The sequence below is a fragment of the Syngnathus scovelli genome, chromosome 20 (assembly GCF_024217435.2).
Source record: "Syngnathus scovelli strain Florida chromosome 20, RoL_Ssco_1.2, whole genome shotgun sequence".
NCBI lineage: Eukaryota > Metazoa > Chordata > Actinopteri > Syngnathiformes > Syngnathidae > Syngnathus > Syngnathus scovelli.
The window spans coordinates 5,191,793-5,209,271 of NC_090866.1; the positions used below are offsets into that span (position 1 = coordinate 5,191,793).

Here is a 17,479-nt window from a genome sequence, read left to right on the forward strand (position 1 = left end):
ATTTTGTCTAACCAAAGGTAGTTTTCTATAAACTACAACTCCCAGCATGCAATACGCCATAACGGTCACCCCCCCCACACACACACACACCTCCTCAAGTTGTTTATCACAGACTACGTGCAGTGCGGAAAAAAACACCGAACAGAAAAAGGGGGGAGTACTCTTCAACCCCCCTGCACTCTTGGGTTGTTTTGTTTAAATGACGTCATCCCTATTTGTGCAACGAGTGAGAAAAAGGTTAGAATGTTATTGGATGACCATTCCTTGGAAAATGTGTTGTAATGTATCTCACAGTAAAATTTGTAGACTTAGTGAGAAAGTAACATGAAGGTAACAAACGATAAAAGATTAATACATTTAATGGCCATGGCCCCTGCATGCTATAAAAAATAACTTGGCAACGTTTTAGAATGCATACTGTTGTTTGTCCTATGTGCTAAAGGCCACCCAGCGTATTAAACACCGTACAAAGAATACAAGTGATAGAAATCCCTAATGTGCAGCACGAATAATATTAGTGCAACTAGAATCAATTGCCAATGTGTTGGAAAATATCTTTTGTTAGTCGTGCAAAACTTTGACTTTGACTCATTGTCATTGAAATCATCAATTATTATTCCAATTCAACAACTCGTGTCTATGAGGACACGCTTACGAGACAGTGACGTCTTTAAATCGCGTAATCTTCAAGAAAGTGTGCAAGGAGATGGTGTGGACAGGGTGGAACTTGTGTGCAGGCGGAACAAGAATCAAGAGGTCGAGAAAAAGAGGGAAATTTAAACCGTCGGAACCGTCTGTCAAAACGGCTGCATTAGCGCGCAACGGCTAACACAAATAGCTGTAAATCAAGAGTAATAAATACAGATGCATGCTTTCTGTTGTGAACGAGATTTCTGGTAATGTTACAGAATGGAGTTGAGCCACGACAAGGTAAACGTTTCGAATGTGGATCGTCGTGCACGTAGTGCTAACTCTTAGCCTATCTTAAATTTAATCTTTTAGGCTGCTGCAAAAAAATACGCAGAATAATAATAATAGATAATAGATATATAATAACACCGTGGTCGTTATATTTGCTAATTAAACATGATTTGTATTGAATTGTAGATTCACTACTCTGTAATAGTACAATTTCATTTCTGTGTAATTGAGCAATGGTGTTGCGTGTCCTCTCAGTGTGTTTATGGAGTTAAGTTGCCTGCCACCTCAAATGATGCATGACAAGTTGAATTCACGTTCTTTCTTCTAGAATGTAGATTGTAAAGAACTTTTGCATTGTTATGTGTAGCTTTTAGACTCCCCCTCCAAAAACAGCTACATAGGGAGCTACTACCAACCTCCGGACAAGATACTGGCAAGTCCAAAAGAAGCAGGGCTGAACCCCAAAAGCGCAGATCCCCGTATGGACAGTCCTGAGCTCCAACCGACTATACAGAACAGCCAGGGTATGTAAGGAGTTTAGGTTTTTTTTTTTTTGGTCAATGTCACTAAAATATATAATGACAGAAAAAGTCATCTTGTCCATTGCAGGTGTCGCGGACGCACTGAAGACACTTCAGGAAAAAATTAAACGACTGGAGCAGGAGCGGCAGCAAGCGGAAAAGAGCTCGAATGCGAGGAAGCATGAGCCTGCAGCCATGTCAACGAGCCTGCCGGTGACCGAAAGCGAGAACAGGAGCGGTAACCACATACACAGACAAAAATAGAAAAATATCAAGTGATGGCTCGTAAGTGAGATGCGGCCTTGGTGACAGAGCTGGACTCCAAGCTGCAGTCTGCCGAGTCTCGCTGTAAGATGCTTGAGAAGCAGCTCGACTACATGAGGAAGATGGTGGACGGCGCAAGGAAGCACAAGGGCACTCCGATGGACAATCAGGTACGACGACAATGCACTCGACCACACACCTATAAGCAGTTTTATTATCTGTCGTTTGAACTAACTAAACCTATAGAAGCAACAAGAGAAGGAGCCAAGCAACGCAAACAACCAAATTCAGCGCGAGAAGCTGCAGAAACTTGAATCGGAGTGTCTCAAACTGAGCAGAACGCAAAACTTGTCCGAGGTAAGATTGCTATGTCATTACCTGAAATTGTCTTTTTTTTTTTTTTTGTAGCTCTTTAGTTTTGCCTCTGCTATTGACAGATGAAGCTTGCTGTTCTGGAGCAGAGGCTTCTGAAAGAAGAGCATGAGCGTAAACTTGTGCAAGAGAAAGCAGGCCAGGTAAGTCCAAATCCATTCCATATACAGCAGCAGCCTCCATGTTAAGATTACTTTAGTCCATTTCACCAGTTACAATTTAAAAAAAAAAAAAAAAACTTTACGTCCACAGCTGCAGCGAGAGTTGGACCTCAACCTCCGACTATCTTCTCCACCGGCCGTCCACCAGACGAAGCCAAAGAAGACTCCCCAAAAGCCCATTCTGGTATTATTTAAAAATCTGGGGCTGCTTTATGCGCCAACTGATGCCTGCTATGCTCCAATTCAGAAATCCCCCATATTGAATGGGATACAGAGGCACAAAAGAATTCCATTTGTGGCAGGAACGGTAAGTCCTAGCAGAATAAAAGCACTCCACACCTGCCCTATCTAACATTTGGATGGTTCTACTCTCAGTCGACCAGCCCAAGCCACTCGGTGCACGCCAACATGCAGAGCATACTACACATGTTCAAGCACCACCATCCTCAGCTGTGCGAGCGATTGAGCGCCCTGCACTGCTCGGGCGGCGCCGGTGCCAGGAAGAGCCTGCGCATGGACGTCCAGCTGGCGGCCCAGGAGCCCGAACCTGACGCCCAGTCGCTGGGCTCGCTGTCCGACCTCCTGCTGGCCCTTCAGGACGAGCTGGGACAGATGGGCTTGTGCGTACAGCCGATACGATCATAATACACGCATTTAGTAACATTTATCTGTGCGTTTCAGTGAACATCAAGAGCTAATGCGTCAGATTGACGCCACTCAGCAAATGGAGCAACGGAATAAACTGCAGAGAGAACTGGAAAGTATAGTGGCCAGGATGGACAAAAAAGGAGCGCAGATCATTAAACTGAGAAAACACCAGCAAACGGTAAAATCCACGTGGGAGTAAAAAAAACAAAAAAAAAACACTTCATCTATCAGATGTGTTTCAAAATCTCCATTGCGCGTCAAGCCTGACATATATTATCATTCTTTCAGGTCCACAAGTTGAGCCAGCAACCGCGGGCCACCAACAAGGCCACCGAGCCGAACACCTTGCAGCCATCGTCGTCTTTTCCTGCACCGAAAAATTATAATCGTCATCAGGACAGGCCGAGCAGCGCAGGTCAGCAGAGCCTACGCATTCTCAGGGAGACACAGAAGTTGCGCAACAGCCTCAAAGAAGAAGACATCAGATGGGAACCTTGACTCTGATGAGCCATGTGTTTTTAAATCTTATTTTCAACTGTTTATATCTACTTTTTTTTTTTTTTTTTAATAAAACATTTTGATACACTTTTTTACCAGTTAATGTAATATTTAGCCACAAGATAGCAGTGTTGAGCCAGAATGGGAAACGAGACTTCAATGGGGATAGGTCAAGAGATCTACAGTTGAGTGAATGTTGTTGAATGACTCAAAACAACTAACCACATTTCCAGTATGCTCCAGTCAAAAGTAGCTCATTTCTCTGAACGCAACCAAAACCAATAGAAAGGCAGCACTTTAGAAATAACATAATTGCTGATTTAAGACATCAAGATGGGAAATAAAATGATAGGTTGATTAGAAGAACTTTGAGGTTTTGTTTCCATTTGCTGCTTGTTGTATTAGATGACACAGCACAACTAGAAATGTAACCAGATTATCTGAGTGCCCATGGACACAAAATAGACATTCATCCACCCATCCATCCATCCGTTTTCTTGCGCTTATCCAGAAGATAGACATTCATCATGGATATTATTTCCAAGGCAACGGTGTTGATTATTTTGAACAAACTTTATTGGGTCAACAGGCTGCAACGTAAAGCCACAAAAACAATGCAAACATGGCGACAGAGAGAGTAGAGGAAAAAAAGGGCACACTGTTTTTTGTATATAGCCATTGGAATCGTACCAAGATAAATTGATGTTTCAAGAAGGCAACAAAAAGAATGGCACTCAGATGTGCGCATGCCAAGCTATTGGGCCATGCGGGGAATGCTGTTGCTTTTTTTTTTTTTTTCACCGAGAAATAAACAGGAGTGAAATGTTTTTTGTTTTTTTATAACCTACTGGCCAGCTTGGAAAGAAGGCTTTAAATCAGGACGAGCAAAAATATCTAAATGGGTCTGAAAGTGCTGATAAGTATTTCTATTAACAAGCATGAAGGTTTTTTTGCAGAACTGAATAAGGCACTTTTCCTGAAGATGTGCAGGGGAGTGAGTAAGAAGCAGGCGATACAATGAACGCAGGTTGCAACAATGTGAGCATGTGACACTCGTCTTTTAGGAATTTGGGCCCGATGATGCAGCAGCGCTGGTGGACACTTAACTCTCAAGTATTTCGGGAAACGGGCAAAAATAGGGCGAGGCTAAGGCAAAAACTGAATGTGCATCTTTGGCGAAAGTACGACCAAGGCGAGTTTAGATTTGATAATGCGAGACCGAATAACACACAAGCGTTCGATTCGGTTTCAGAACCGGATAAACGAAGCTCGTCAGTGCAACGCTGAAGCTTGATTGCCAAAATAAATTGGCGAACATGGCTCACGTGTTTTCAAGGCATTTTCTTCACGACTTATCAAGTGGTTTTTCAGGACGGAAAAAAAAAAATAAAGGTCAACATTTTGAAATCACTCCTATCCCTGACAACTTATAAGTGACTCAAATAGTTATTTCCAGTCAAAATAAATACCCACACCGAGCAAATAAAACTTTGGCCAGGGTGGGAATCATTTTGGCATTAATTGTAACATCAAGAGTAAATAAGCATCCAGCATGCAACATTTTTTTTAAAAATTCTGTGACAAAAGCATAAAACAAGCAGATGGACATTACTTCATTAAGACTTCCCTGAACTTCACGAAAACCTAATCAAGGACAAGACTAAATGCCAGCAAGCAAAAAAAAATAATCACAGATAGCAGCACACAGCTGACCAGACATTTAGTCATTTCTCAACATTTCCATCCAAAAACTTGTCATCTACTTTGAGTGTTGTGTGTGTGTGTGTGGGGGGGGGGGGGTTAAATCTGACTTCTACTGTTTTCTTCTAAGGCTCTTCAGTCCTGCACATCGCTACACTCAAGCAGCCGGAAATACAATCGTCCTTCCCTCAAATTTCCTGCTCAAACCACACCGGACATTTAAAGGCACTTGACACCTACTGTGTTAGCGTCCGAAAACGAGGAAAAGTGCTCGCCGCCTTTTTTCCCAACTCCTTATGAAACTAATTCTCTACATTCCTAAAAATACTGTACAATCTTTCAATTTTGAAGACCACCAGCGCAAGCGCCGCACAGCTGGTGGCATCTGAAGGGGACGATGGACAGGAGATGGACTTGATGTTTTATTGCATGCGACCGCACATGAAGGCAGCTGTCATCTTTAAGACTCATTTTGGGTGATCTTTGCCCAAATCGGGGCCACCGGGCCTGACAAATAGCTTTGTTAACCACGGGGGTCGAATTATAACCTCATATATAAACGATGAGCAACATATACAAGATAAAACGGCATTTGGGAGAAGGGACAGACAAACGATTGAACAGGCTAAAAAGCTAAACCGGACCTTCGCGGTCGTCACATTAAACGACTCCAACGGTGTTTCCTCGATTCTACGAGGAGGCTTACATTTGCGATTTGAGGGAATTACTGATTTCAAAGGCGCTTGGAAACACTGTTGGAGTCAGAGGGAGGCGGACGGGAGTGTTTTGGTGTGTGGGGATCATTCTGAGCGATGTGGACCTGATCGCGCGCCGTGCAGCCTCAAAGGGTGTGGTAGTTGCGTTCCTTGGACTTGCAGAACTTGTAGAGGAAGAAGACGACTGCCTGCAGGCCCAGCACCAGCACAATGCCGCCGATGAAGCTAGCCGCGTCGAAGGTGGAGTTCCTGTGAGGGGCCGTGGAGGACGTGGGCGGGGCCGGGGCGCCTGTTGTGGTGGACCCGCCTGAAGCAAATAGGCAGGTAGTTACAATTTTAAAAAATTACAACACAGGTTGGACAGCGAGTGACACTTACTTGAATTTGTGGACGCGGTGGTGGTGGTGGTGGTGGTGGCAACCGTGGTGACGTTGAGGGCGGGTGTCGGCGCAATGGATGTGGTGGTGTTGGTTGAATTGCCTGCTGTTGGGGCGCAGTCAAAGTTAAGCCTTGTGCCAGTTCATATTTTCAATCATCGATAACCAGAAATGTATGGCGCAAGGTAACATTTGTTTTAAACAATACTGTCATAAAAGTTACAAAAATAAATAGAAATCCCATATAAAAATTCTGAGAATCTTGTTTTTGTCCAACTTTCAAGGCATAATTTTCTCCCCTCACAGAATATCAAGTTAGACCCTCAACTAGGCAAGGCTGCAGTAAAAAATATTTAGAAGCATGGTTAGGCGCACAAGCTGGAGGAGAGGTAGGAGGAGGAAGGCGAGCAAGAGTTACCTGTGCTGCTGCTGCTAAAGGTAGTGACAACAAAGGTGGAGGGATTTGTAGTAGTGGGAGGGGCAACAGTTGTGGCAATCTGGGTGGTTGAGCTCGGACCAGCTGGACAGGGAACCGTCACCGGACAAAAGCCAGAGACACCACGGAAACCATGTTATTTATGGAAGGGGTTTAAAAAAAAAAAAAAAAAAAAGGCAAGGAAACCCAAAAAAACCCAAAAAAAACACGCATGTCAGTACGACAAACACTATTAGCAACAGACAAAGCAAAGATCCCACATTTAAAGCAGAACATGTGACTTTTGTAGCACAATTAAATGCAGAGGAGGAATCTGATTTCAATGTTCGGATCTAGGTCAAGTTTGATAGCGGCTATCATTTGACCTAAACACACAATGGTCACCTGGCAATTTTTTTAAAAAATTTTTTAGGAGGTGCACTTTACTTCCTGTATGATTATGTAATCCAATAATTCATTGTGGTAATGGCCTACCGGAGCAGCTGGTGTTGCTACAGGTGTTGTTTGCCTCCAGGAGTGTCACGTTGTAGCAACTGGCAACAACGGAGGCTGAAACACACAAGACAAATTCATGACTTGAATTTCTATTTTTTATTTTTTTTTAACCGAGGACAAATGCTACTTGGCTAATTCATCTAAGGAAGTACAACTTGACCTGATTTCCCCCCCTCAATTACTAATTAACCATGATGCAGGACTTTGCCCCACCATGACAGTTTCCTGTAACACGTTTCACTGGTCCAAATCTTTTGATTGGTTGACGAGTCATGACTGACGGCATCTTGTGACTGAATTCTTTCCAGAGCGTTAAGAAAATGATGAAGACAATTAAATTGGACTGTTTTCTGTCTTTTTTTGAAAGCATTTGAATGACCTAAACTAATTCTTTCCTCCAAACATAGCTACATTAAATAACCCAGGATTATTATTTTTTTCTTTTTTTATAAATCCATTAAATTCAAATGCAGTTGCGTACTATTGTGTTCCTCACACTAACAAGCCAATCTAATTTCTCCCACCAGATGGCTGCTCATAAATTACAGCTCCATCAAGATTATGAGAGAGGATGAGCCCACTCTCGCAGGGTGGAGCCCTTTTTTTTTTCTTGGTGTGCCACATCTACATTTATTCAAAGATTTCGCCGCCATTTTATGGACCCAAATCAATCCTGATTTTTAAAAATAAAAAGCTGAACTGATGCTGTTACTGATCTTAATTCAGTAATTCATTGTGCTGACCTGTATCAGAAACCTAAAAACAAAGATGCTTTTTCGACCCTCGGGTTAGTTATGCAATTTTTTTTCAAAAGAATTTTGTCACATGTCGGTTGAAGTATTTTTTAACACCTTTTGGGGGGGTCATAAGTAAAATTGCGGGGTGGAGTTTGGCGGGGCTGCTATCTAACAAGCAGCTGTGAAAGGGTAGGGCCAGCTCGTGGACATTTGTGAGTGGCAGTAGTATTACATTTCGTATTTACACTTCCTCTTTGGTCTTCCACCCAGCTGCAAACCTAAGAGAAATCTAGGCAAGCTTTTTAGCATGAAGAAAAACAAAACTGTTCAAGATCACAGCATTTGGAAAACAATACTAGGTGGTCAGACCAGTTTTCAAATGAAATCTTTATATTGAGTTGAGTGGTCCAACCGGTTGACTCCTGTAGGACATCCCCGCCCGTCCACGTGGAGGGTCATGTGATTGTGGTGCAATCTGACTTTAGGTCGGTCAGAGTGAGAGCCACTCATTAGCAGACACACTTTCCTGTAGCTAATGTCTTTTTGGTTTCCTTACAGACTGCTCCGCAATGTGAAGATAAGGCGGATTTCCTGCCACATATCGCTTCCTCTCCTGCATGTGCTGCGTTGGACTTACTAGCATCAGCTGTAAGTGCACGTTCTGCTTCCACAACTTCTTTAGTGCGGAATCACACGAGCATGAGTGTGTGTTGGTGGGGGGAAAAAAAAGGAAAAAAAAATCTGCTCTTCTGACCCAACACAACATGGGTACTTTTGAGGGGGTTGGTGGCGATTGCAAAATGAAAACCAGCTTAGTCCAACTAAGCAGATTTGCACGGGTATTAAAAAAAAGAAGGGGGGGGAAAAAAAAGCGGGAAACCCCGGAGTAGATGATTGTGGCGTGTTCCTACGTGTGCCAATTCTGCTTAATGTGTGACCGCAATACAATAGCGGCAAAACCGGCCTGTTACATTCACGTTGTTGCTGCTGCTGCTGTTGTTTTTGTTCCAGCAAAGCTTGACCGTGCAACATGACGTCAACGCCGCTACCATACATTCTCTCCATTCCCAGCAATCAGGATCCCTAGCGGGCAATTCAGGCCTCACAAAGACCGACCTGTGGCCACACATTCACGGATGGACATATACTCACATGTGCAGTTGAGCCACTGGCAGTCATTTGCAGCATCACAAGCAGCACACTGGAGGTCGAGGCACCCATCTGCAAACATACCAGTTTGATTTTGCGTATTATATTTCTACATGGATGTAGATAGCACAAGCTTCCACAGCGCTCAAATTCCCAGGAAAGAATTAAAGTGATTAAATATATCTTGAAAAGGCTCTTTTAAATTGCTCAATAAACAACTTGAGATGTGGAAGTGCTAAGTTCATTTGGAAAAAATCGGTCTTGGTAAGCAAAATAAATAGTAAAAAAAAAAAAAAAAAAGGTTTATTTTACTAGTGTGTGCGACAAAAACGCACAAATGTGGAAAATATAAATGGAAACACGGTTGTACACGTATAAATGATATTTGCAACATGTTTTTTTCAAAGATTCAGTCAGGCCATCGAACGGCTACATAAACCTTTAAAAGAGGGGGAAGTTATTAGTTCAAATACTGCGATTTAGTCCGCTTTGGGCATGGTAAAGCTTGGTCAGTTCCTTCACAGACGATCGTGAGAACGAAACTGGCTCGTCGCCAATTGGATAATTTGTAATGCGTATTAGCCGGGAGCGTACACGTGACATCAGCTTGCATTTCAATCAATTTATTAATATCCTTGCCTTTTAGCGTTAAACTGACATTTTCTCAAATAATGCTAATGAGCTTGAAGCGCTGGCGGAGATGCGTCGAATGCCTCAGGGCTAGTCGGCTAGCCATTAGCATTGGCACGAGCGAGAGCGAGAGCGTGTGGTGAACTTACCTGCGTCTGACGCGACACACGCGCCAATGAAAGCCAGAGCTGCCGCGACGACCAAATACACCTTCGCGTTCATGGCTGCGGTGGACGAATACAAACGAGCGGCAAGATACGTGTCGAGAATGAGTCGGCGGTGATATTTCTCGGGATCGTCGTCTAGAGGGTTGGTGCTCGAGGCTGCTGAGTCTTCTCTGGCTCAACGAGACACTTCCTACTTGACAGGTCATGTGACACTTTTCTACTTTGGGGGCGGAAGGGACCGATGGGGGGAGGAGGCCGAATAGTGCAACGTCAACGACTGCAGCTGGACTGTTTTCCAACGTGTTTTGAGGACAGGCACGTTTATTTTACAGTAGAAAACAAATGTCATGCCATCAAACCTAACAAAATTGTCACAAAAGATATATTTGCAATTCTGAAATATTCATTTTCAACCAACTAAAGGGAGAGGTTGCAGCAACCACACCACATTAAAAAAAAAAAAAAACTGCAACCTATCAGAGACAGAAGGTGTGACCGCAAAAGTCTGGCTTGGGACATTTTTGTTACCCAGCTTGACAGTTCAACTTGGAGGAGCACAGTTTGACACCTGTGGTTAGCAAGTCTGCCTCACTTCTGAGGATCTGGGTTGAACTTAAACCAGGACATCCTGGTTCCTCACAGATACGCCCAAATTGCATCATAAGAACAATACTGATTTATAATGTATAAAAATAACAATGCATTATAATGAGACACACGGTTAACATTGTAAGATATCAACAGTGATGTAAAATGCTATTTTACACAATCATTTTCGAGTTTAAATACACCACAATTTACAACCGAACATTCCGTCTTGGGCCTTTGGTTGGTGGTCGGGGCTTCTTCTATCCTCTTGAGGACATCGACACCCTCCACCACTTGACTGTGACAAGCATGATTAATTCAATCAGAATACGCAAGGGTTTAAGAATGAATCACTGAATGCTTGGTGGTGACTACTAACCCAAATGCAACATACGTCAAGTCCATCCACCGCGTTTGTTGCAAGGTGATGTAGAACTGAGAGCCGTTGCTGTGGGGACCCTTGTTGGCCATCCCTAGCATGCCTCGCTTGGTGTGAGAAAGAGCAAAGCTCTCGTCTGAACGCAGATATAAAGTTAAGTAAACCTGCCGACGTCATTGGGCCGCTCGCCGCTGTACCGTCAAATGTTGGTCCGTAGATGGACTCGCCTCCATTTCCTCTCCTTTCTGGAGTAATATCTGCAAAGATAGCATAAAAATGCAACACCATCATTTTGAATTAATTATTTGACTTTAAGTGGATTTTTCAAATAACAGCGGCGCACCTCCGCCTTGCACCCAGCCATTGGGCACCACCCGATGAAACAGGGAGCCCTTGTAGCAGAGCGGATAGCCGCCGCTCGACTGGCTGACTGACTCCCCTGTGCACAGAGCTTCAAAGTTCCACGACGTCTTTGGGCACACGTCGGAGAAGAGCTGCGCGACAGAGATGACATCCATTCATCCATTTTCAATCGGAACTGGTTCGGCCTTAATTTACCTCGAACAACAATCTCCCCACTGGCTCTCCTCCAATCTCGATGTCCATGTAAACAAACCTGTGCTGAATGGGAAACATGAGTTTATTTTTAACCACATCCCCAAAACAAAGCCTACCCAGCTATGTCCGACTTGCCTTAGTTGCGGAGAGATGTTTCAGGTAGTATTCGTCCACGCAGGAAGGTTCCGGTCGGTCGCACGTAAAGGCCCACTGGTCCTTGGCCCAAGCGACGAGAGCCTCATCGTCCCCGATGAACTGGCCGTCCAAAAAGCACATGACGCCGCTGGAGTATTGCCACATTTCGCCACGCATTTCCTTTAGTCACACAAGGGAAAATGCTCACATTTTTCTGTTAAAAGTTTAAGGCAAAAAGTTGACTTGGATTCATCACTGCAATGAGCTACACAATTAAGAATCAAGACAGGAGCAATTTTGTTGTACAGGTTGTTAAGAATATGTTAAAAATACATTACCATCCCTTATTTAATAAATGTACCTTCTTCTGGTTGTCCAGAAATGCATGCCAGTCCAATTCAAGTAATGGAATAATTTCTGGTTCCACAAATTCACGAGGAAAGTTCTGTTTTAGTCCCTGTTTGGTCAAAAGGAGAAAAAGCCCAAATTCAGGCGACAATATTCATTCATCCAAATATTTTTTCCTGATTTTGGGCAAGAGGTGGAGTACACCCCGGAACAGTCCGAACCTCTGCACCCTGCTACTTACCTCAGTGACGGCCTTAGCAATGTGAAAATGTAGCTCTTTAATCAAGCCCACTATTTTGATGTGCAACTTTGGTTCCAAGTCTGAAAAATAAAAAGGATTCTACTTATATTTTATCTATGTTTATGTCATGTGTTTCATTGAAATAATGCATGATATTAATTGCATACATGCAAAAGTGAAGTTGGTGTGCTCCGAGTGATTGGAATACACTGAAAAGTCAGCAAAAGCTAGAAAATAACAAAGTAAAAATAACAATCGTGACAGTTTTTACTCACCGGTCGTAAGTAAAGCAGACATTTTAGATGAGGGTCAAGACGTCTGAATTATGGAGTTCATGGAGTACTTAAATCCAATTTATCCACCAAAAACATGGCATTGGTCTGTAAACAATACCCATGTTTCCATGACAACAAACTCTTGTGGGCGCATAATATGACGTCATATTAATGCGACAATGGCCACGTTCAACTTCGTGCAAGCCATTTCTAGTTATCAAATTCACAATACAGTAATCTTGAATGAATGAATGAATCTTTATTTCGAAAATGATTTGAAGAATAAAAACTATAAAAAACAAACAACAACAAAATAAACACTATATATCACTGTTCGAAAAGGAGTAGGAAGAAGCCTAGGCTTATCATGTCCTACCCCTATCCATCCTATGCTATCCTTATCTTATCGTTAGATTGAACCATTACATATGTGTTAACATCTGAAGTGACACACAAATATATATGACTGTATTTAGTGATTAAAAATATTTTTCGAAAAATTGGCAGGATAGCTGCCAACAAGGAACGTGTATTGTTTGGGTTGTCACGAATTGGACCGGAGCCTTAGAGGCGCCCAGTTTGAAAAACAACGACCGCATTATTGTTGTCTTGTGAATCACATCGCTGCAAATTCCCGCTCATTTACCACATATAAAGCACATATTTACGTGGCAATGGGTGTACATGACTTGTGGTCTATTGTCGAGCCCGTGAGAGAGTCGGTACCCCTGTACAGTTTGTCCGGTAAGAGGCTGGCGGTGGACCTAAGTTTGTGGGTTTGCGAGGCCCAGCACGTCCAAGCAATGATGGGCAGAGTTGCGAAGCCCCATTTGAGGTAATACTGTCGATGAATATAGTTGTTCTTCTAATATTCATGAGTTTAAATGTGATAGCTTAATTTTGCACACAACGTGCGTGCACACTTGTTGTTCGTGCATTGTCTCAAGTTGTTTATTACTCTATATGCAGATAACTAAATTTACCACGATAATACACAGGAATTTATTTTTCCGGGTGTCGTCCCTCATTCTTATGGGGGTGAAGCTGGTGTTCGTCATGGAAGGGCAGGCCCCTAAACTGAAAGCAGTGACCATGAGCCAGAGGACTGCAAATCGATATGGAGGGAACCAAAAAGGGTCTAAATCCTCAACGTCCACCAGCAGAGGGCACTTTGATGCAGTCCTTAGAGAGGTTTGTTTGCTTACACTATTATTGAACTTTATTGTCGTTGTGTATGCATAATGTGCTTTGCAGTGTGCAGAGATGCTTGACTACCTGGGAATGCCATGGGTGGTTGCCGCAGGGGAGGCGGAAGCCATGTGTGCATACCTGGACTCATGTGGTCTTGTGGATGGTTGCATCACCAATGATGGAGATGTGTTCTTGTACGGAGCACGAACCGTCTACAGAAACTTCAATATGAACTCCAAGGTATGTTTGTCTATGAGATCTCTTGAGAGTAATGACTGAGATCAAAAAAAAGAAAATTCCCTTCTAGGACCCCCAGGTGGACTGCTATAAGACTTCCCGTGTCCATGCAGAGCTATGCCTGTCGAGGGAGAATCTTGTCGGTCTGGCAATCCTCCTTGGATGTGATTACATTCCCAAGGTATGTATCACCCTTCCTCAACAAACCATATGCACCTTCTTTTCTTCTGTTAACGCACGTTTTTTGACGCGCCCATAGGGAGTCCAAGGTGTCGGTAAAGAACAAGCTCTCAAGCTGATCCAGACCATCAAAGGCCAAACGCTTCTGCAGAGGTGGAATTTTAAAAAAAAACAAGCGCCACTATGAAGGCAACAGAGTGGTGCGATGATGTCCCATGTGCTGATTCGCTCAGGTTCATGCGGTGGAAGAACGAGGCGGGGTGCCTGTCTCAGGCAGTCGTGAAGAAGCTTCCCCACTGCCACATATGTCGACATCCAGGTGAGTGAGCTTGCACCTCCGATTGCAGACCAGATAAGAGTCTCTGGACGTCCCAAATATGTGTATTCAAAGTAAAAAAAAAAAAAAAAGTTAAATACAAGTCTTTCCTGGAGGCTTCCCAAGCTAAAAAAAATCACATCATGAATAATTGTCAAGTAATTCATTGTTGACCATCTTTGTGTGTGTTTTTTTTTTAGGCTCAGCCAAAGGTCACGAACGCAGCGGCTGTGTCCTTTGCGACAGTCAGCAATTCTGTCAACCTCAAGATTTTGACTACCAGTGTCCATGTGATTGGCATCACTTAGAACGGGCCCGCCAGGCCAAGTCCCTTGAGGCAAATATCAAAAAGTATGTTGCGGTTGCGATAACGACAGGTTGGACAGCAATTTCAGGGACATATAATGTTCACTATCATCATGGGGGCAATAAAATAAGATAATATATGAATAATTTAAAATAAAATATTGTGGACACTCTGAGGCACTTTGTTCTTTCAGTATTAATATTGTTCCCTTGCATTTGTCGTTTCAGGAAAACACTGGCGAGTCCACAGTTCCCGTTTACAGAGGTCCAACTGTTGTTTTTGATTTTATTTCCAAACAGTTGAATTGGTGTGTTAGAACGCCTCTTGAATTTCAATTTCCACCCTAGATTATCAACGAGTTTCTGCTAACCAAGGACAAGCCTGTTGAAAACTTCAAAAGGAGGCAGCCGAATATGCTCTCAATGCAGGTGATTCATTATGTCCCCATTTATTTTTCATTTGTGATTTAAATATTTTCAGGATTTTTTTTTGTTTGTTTTCATCATTTGGTTTTTGTTCTCATGAAAGTGTGTTTATTTTCATCTTCCCATAGAAATTTGCTCTTGACAAGATGGAGTGGCCAAAGCACTACACGAGTGAGAAGGTTTTAGCTCTGATGACCTATACAGAGCTGATGAACAGAAAGTGTGGCTGGATGATGTCATCGCAAATCAAGCCCATCAGGTCCTAATTTTTTTTTAAATATTTCAATGCTTTTTTGTTATGTGGATTTTAAATTTTCCAATCCTTTCCTCCCCCCACCCCCCATGTCCTATAAAAAGGATCTTTAAACAACGCGTGAGGAATTCAATTTCCTGCTTCGAAGTCATCTGGAGCACACCAGGCAAGTTTAAACACACGCAAAAGATCCACTCGGCCTGAGTGGAGCAGAGGTGAGGTTGGGGTGTGTGTGTGGGTGTGTGTGGGGGGGGGGGCTGTTAGTGACTGACTGTGAGGTGCGCTTCAGAGGTGGCAGATCGCTCGCAATGGCCGCTAAGTGCTAAAGTGGCTTCCTCCCCGTGCTGGGCAATCTGTCAAATGCAAGTCTAGCTCACTAACAAGCTCGACTCTTATTTCAACTTGAGAATGTGTGCAAAATAAGATCATGTCATTTTTACAATCTATTATTTTTTTATGAATATAATTATTAATATTAATAAGTAATATGAATAAAAAGACTTGCAAAAAAACACTTCTTTGAAAAGGCATTGAAAGAAATTGTCCTTTCCTGGTGCCCACCCTCCAGATCATTACGTGTTTCCTGTGGATCGGCCCGCCGAGGATCAGCGTGAGGTGAGGTCGGTGGAGGAGGAGAACCTCTTCCGTGCGGCCTTCCCGGAGGTGGTGGAGAACTACCTGAGGGACAAAGCATTGGCTGAAGAGAACAAGACCAAAAGTAAGACAACACTGCAAGCTTCCTGATATCGCTTGAAATCCCGCCATGGATTTCATATGGCCCCCGAGCCCCACCCACCTCCTCCGTACCCAGACGTGCCAAGTTCTTCCCATGCCGATCAAAGGCACACGGAGCCTTGGCTTGTTTTTGCAAGCGAGGCCGTTACGGCTGCTCCGACACCCGAACATGTTAGTTTGACAGCTCGGCCGGCGCACATCAAAGACTCAGATAGAGCTGTGAGGTGTTGCCGGGTCTATCGGGGTTGTGCTTCACCTTGCGCTGTAACACAAACAAGTAAAAAAAAAAATTTTAAAAGGCTACTTATTTGCCTAGCAGGTGGGAAAGGACATAATACATGTTTACAATATTTGTTGGTGTGTATTTCAGAGCGGAAACCAAAGAGTAAAAAGGAGAAGATGGCCGAAAATCCCGATGGTGTTTCGGAGCTTCTAGCACAGATGACCCTTCAGAACGCCCCTCCAGAAAAGGCCCTTCCAACCTCGCCGCAAACGTTGCTTTCGGAAACGCCCGTGCGCCATAAACAGCATCAACAACTCACTGAGAACGGCTCTCAGGCGGATTCCTCAGCAGCCGCCATCGACGCGCTCCATCTTAGCGACATTGACTGGGACGCGTTGTCCTTCACGGCCACCCCGCCGCCTCAAGCGGCTCCCGAGTGCCCAGATAGGTTCTCCAATCAACTAAGCCTCCTTGTACCAATTTTAAAATCCCCTCATAACGACGGCAGTGGTATCAAAAAAACATGTGAAGTCATTCCAAAGGTGGACAAAAAACCTCTTCACCCATACAAATTTGTCAGATCAGCATCCACAAAAGTGCAGAGGTGCCACTCGCAGCCATGTCCGGTGAACAAAATCAAGAAGAGCGTGTGCGTGAGTGTTTGTTCATCCAGCGAGGATAGCGATGAGGAGAACCGGCTGCCTCGCAGAACCACCAAGAGCAAGCAAAGTCTGCAAAGTGGAGATTATGTCACAAGAGCACCAAGCAAAATCCAGGCCGATATCAATGATTCCCCTCCCGCCCCGGCGTCCCCCATCGTTGTGTTAGATAGTGACGATTCGGTCGTTTGCGGGGACAGCCCTTTACCGCTGGCAGAGAGACTCAGGCTCAAGTTCCTTAAGTAAGAAGCTGGACATTTTTTAATAAATGCAGTAGAAATTCATCATGTCCGACCTCGCAGTAGTCAGCTTTCTGGCTTCAAACCTTGACTTCAAATAAGGCGCAATTGGAAAAATAAACACTCAGTGTGTATGTGTAAAAAGTGCCATTTAAACACACACGCTCCTTTACAAAACTACGAGCTGTTGGTTTTACAGCCTTCTGCTGTTGGTCCCCTTCATCAGGATTCATGAGTGAGGCCTTACACACCTTTTCAGACATGAAAAGGTCTGGCATGAGCTTGGTGACAGCTGCATCCTCATGGCCAAATAAACTTCTCCTCACCTGCTTGTGTCCACCCGTCCCCTTATTTGTATGTATCCTTTGTCCTAATAAAAGCTTAAAACACCTCAAGT

The 17,479-nt window shown here is 43.6% G+C and overlaps 4 protein-coding genes and 1 long non-coding RNA gene across 10 annotated transcripts; 3 read left to right on the plus strand and 2 right to left on the minus strand.

The window, feature by feature from the left end:
- Nucleotides 1-104: 104 nt before the first annotated feature.
- On the plus strand, nt 105-3,473 carry cep57l1 (centrosomal protein 57, like 1). 3 transcript variants are annotated; one of them, XM_049757106.2, is made up of 11 exons: nt 709-930; nt 1,289-1,445; nt 1,531-1,680; nt 1,755-1,876; nt 1,953-2,063; nt 2,144-2,221; nt 2,331-2,423; nt 2,487-2,546; nt 2,615-2,859; nt 2,921-3,065; nt 3,176-3,473. In XM_049757106.2, exons 1-11 carry the CDS (start codon nt 910-912, stop codon nt 3,383-3,385), a joined length of 1,392 nt encoding a protein of 463 aa, XP_049613063.1. In that variant the 5' UTR covers nt 709-909; the 3' UTR covers nt 3,386-3,473. The 3 variants fall into 3 exon arrangements, with proteins under 3 accessions (XP_049613064.1, XP_049613062.1, XP_049613063.1); XM_049757107.2 differs by lacking the exon at nt 709-930 and adding an exon at nt 105-237 and having other exon boundaries at nt 2,331-2,546; XM_049757105.2 differs by having other exon boundaries at nt 705-930; nt 2,331-2,546.
- A 466-nt stretch (nt 3,474-3,939) lies between these two features.
- cd164 (CD164 molecule, sialomucin) lies at nt 3,940-9,998 on the minus strand. Of its 4 annotated transcripts, none has more exons than XM_049757117.1 (6): nt 9,776-9,998; nt 9,000-9,068; nt 7,090-7,164; nt 6,598-6,699; nt 6,181-6,282; nt 3,940-6,109 (listed from the first exon to the last, which is right to left on the minus strand). In XM_049757117.1, the coding sequence occupies exons 1-6, from the start codon at nt 9,846-9,848 to the stop codon at nt 5,928-5,930; spliced, it is 603 nt and encodes a 200-aa protein (XP_049613074.1). In that variant the 5' UTR covers nt 9,849-9,998; the 3' UTR covers nt 3,940-5,927. The 4 variants fall into 4 exon arrangements, with proteins under 4 accessions (XP_049613074.1, XP_049613072.1, XP_049613076.1 ...); XM_049757115.1 differs by having other exon boundaries at nt 6,181-6,285; XM_049757119.1 differs by lacking the exon at nt 6,598-6,699.
- On the plus strand, nt 8,018-9,228 carry LOC125990222 (uncharacterized). The gene is made up of 2 exons (XR_007488851.1): nt 8,018-8,495; nt 8,859-9,228. It is a non-coding gene; the product is annotated as an uncharacterized lncRNA (long non-coding RNA).
- Nucleotides 9,999-10,080: 82 nt separating the features above from the next.
- On the minus strand, nt 10,081-13,113 carry ppil6 (peptidylprolyl isomerase (cyclophilin)-like 6). The gene is made up of 10 exons (XM_049757110.2): nt 12,986-13,113; nt 12,318-12,422; nt 12,043-12,122; nt 11,815-11,910; nt 11,454-11,633; nt 11,319-11,381; nt 11,104-11,254; nt 10,958-11,017; nt 10,761-10,896; nt 10,081-10,679 (listed from the first exon to the last, which is right to left on the minus strand). The coding sequence occupies exons 2-10, from the start codon at nt 12,337-12,339 to the stop codon at nt 10,550-10,552; spliced, it is 918 nt and encodes a 305-aa protein (XP_049613067.1). The 5' UTR covers nt 12,340-12,422; nt 12,986-13,113; the 3' UTR covers nt 10,081-10,549.
- On the plus strand, nt 12,846-17,477 carry LOC125990204 (flap endonuclease GEN homolog 1). The gene is made up of 13 exons (XM_049757097.2): nt 12,846-13,152; nt 13,316-13,508; nt 13,572-13,748; nt 13,816-13,926; nt 14,005-14,078; nt 14,159-14,244; nt 14,442-14,592; nt 14,776-14,812; nt 14,896-14,976; nt 15,102-15,232; nt 15,331-15,392; nt 15,795-15,944; nt 16,332-17,477. The coding sequence occupies exons 1-13, from the start codon at nt 12,992-12,994 to the stop codon at nt 17,087-17,089; spliced, it is 2,172 nt and encodes a 723-aa protein (XP_049613054.1). The 5' UTR covers nt 12,846-12,991; the 3' UTR covers nt 17,090-17,477.
- The last annotated feature ends 2 nt before the right edge of the window (nt 17,478-17,479 follow it).